At 53.6% G+C, this 1,489-nt stretch overlaps 1 protein-coding gene across 1 annotated transcript; it reads left to right on the top strand.

Annotated features, from left to right (window-relative positions):
- The first annotated feature begins 336 nt into the window (after window positions 1-336).
- LOC137838737 (uncharacterized) lies at window positions 337-753 on the top strand. The gene has a single exon (XM_068647964.2). The coding sequence runs from the start codon at window positions 337-339 to the stop codon at window positions 751-753; it is 417 nt and encodes a 138-aa protein (XP_068504065.2).
- The last annotated feature ends 736 nt before the right edge of the window (window positions 754-1,489 follow it).

Below are 1,489 nucleotides of genomic sequence, written 5' to 3' on the forward strand. Positions count from 1 at the left end.
AAACCAAGAACGCATCCAGGCTGACTTGGTGGGGTCGCGAGCAACGAGCGAAGAACTGCGTCGTTCGAATGAGGAACTGCGCAGGGATCTGCAAAATCGCGCAGGCGAGCATGAGGAGGAAGATCAAGAACCTGCGACTTCGCCCAGGGAGTTCCTGACGTCGTTCTCGGAAGAGATCATGGATGTCGTAATACCAGTCACGCTGGTAGGGCCCAAGGTGACCTTTACTGGTACAGAGGACCCGGTGGCCCACCTCACAGTTTTCAGATGATGCTAGTCGGGGGCTCCGATTTGGTGAGATGCAAGTTGTTCATGAGCACCCTGGCGGGAACAGCGATGGACTGGTTCATCAGCCTCCCTGATGGCCATGTAACGTCGTTCCCACAACTTACAAATTTGTTCAGAGCACAATACATCACGAATCGGGCTCCCCCGTCTATCTCTTATGATCTCTCTGACGTAAGACAATATCTAGGAGAGTCTTTGAAGGAGTTCCTCCACCACTTTGGAGCACAGGTAGTGAGGTTGAACCTCAAGGACGAAAGGATGATGGTGCACGCGTTCAGGAAGGGCATTGTGCCCGGCCCCTTCAGCGAGTCACTTATCCGAAACCACCCTATGACCTTCGTCGAGATAAGGCGACGCGCGATGGCTCATATTGCGGCAGAGGAAGAAGTTAACGAGAAACGCACGTGCGTGGTTCCCACGCGCCCACCTTCGATAGGTCGTCCTCAAACCCTAAGGGTGCATTAGGCAACGATAGAGAAGAAGACCCCCGTGAAGCAGCAACCCTATCAACCGAGGAAGCCTCACACCAGGGGACGTGAGAGGGAGAACGTGCCACCAAGGCACAACTTCGTCGTAGAATTAAAGGTTTCTCGGGAGGAGGTTGAACTGCCTCTCAGCGGAAGAGGTATGCTTGGGCGGTGATGTTGGTAGACGCACAAAGGGCCGACGATGCTTTTGATGTCAACCTTGTCTTCACTAAGGCCGACCTCCAAGACGTTGTTCTCCATGACAAGGACCCGGTGGTAATCTCGGTAGTAATTGCGGGAAGGAAGGTGCACCGTGTACTAGTGGATCAAGGAAGCTCGGCAGATGTAATGTTCTGGACGACTTTCAACAAGCTGCAATTGTCTCCCGACATGCTAAGGCCCTATAATGGCTGCTTGTACGGTTTCGTGGGATACCAGGTGGAGGTGCGCGGACACTTAGAGCTGAGGACCACCTTCACGGATGGTACCATGTCCCGTACGGAGAGCATCAAGTACCTTGTCGCCAATGCCTCCTCTGCTTATAACATGTTGTTGGGTAGACCTACGCTGAATAAGTTAGGGGCGATGCCGTCGACGAGGCACATGAAGATGAAGCTTCCTGACCTAGTGGGAAAGGTGAAGCGTCCACCTCGAGGTGCACACAGGCAACTTGAGCGAGTGCGTTCTCGAACCCCGTGTCGTAAGCATCAACAACATCACCTGTCAACTCAGCC

The sequence above is a fragment of the Phaseolus vulgaris genome, chromosome 4 (assembly GCF_051622355.1).
Source record: "Phaseolus vulgaris cultivar YP4 chromosome 4, ASM5162235v1, whole genome shotgun sequence".
Taxonomy (NCBI): Eukaryota; Viridiplantae; Streptophyta; class Magnoliopsida; order Fabales; family Fabaceae; genus Phaseolus; species Phaseolus vulgaris.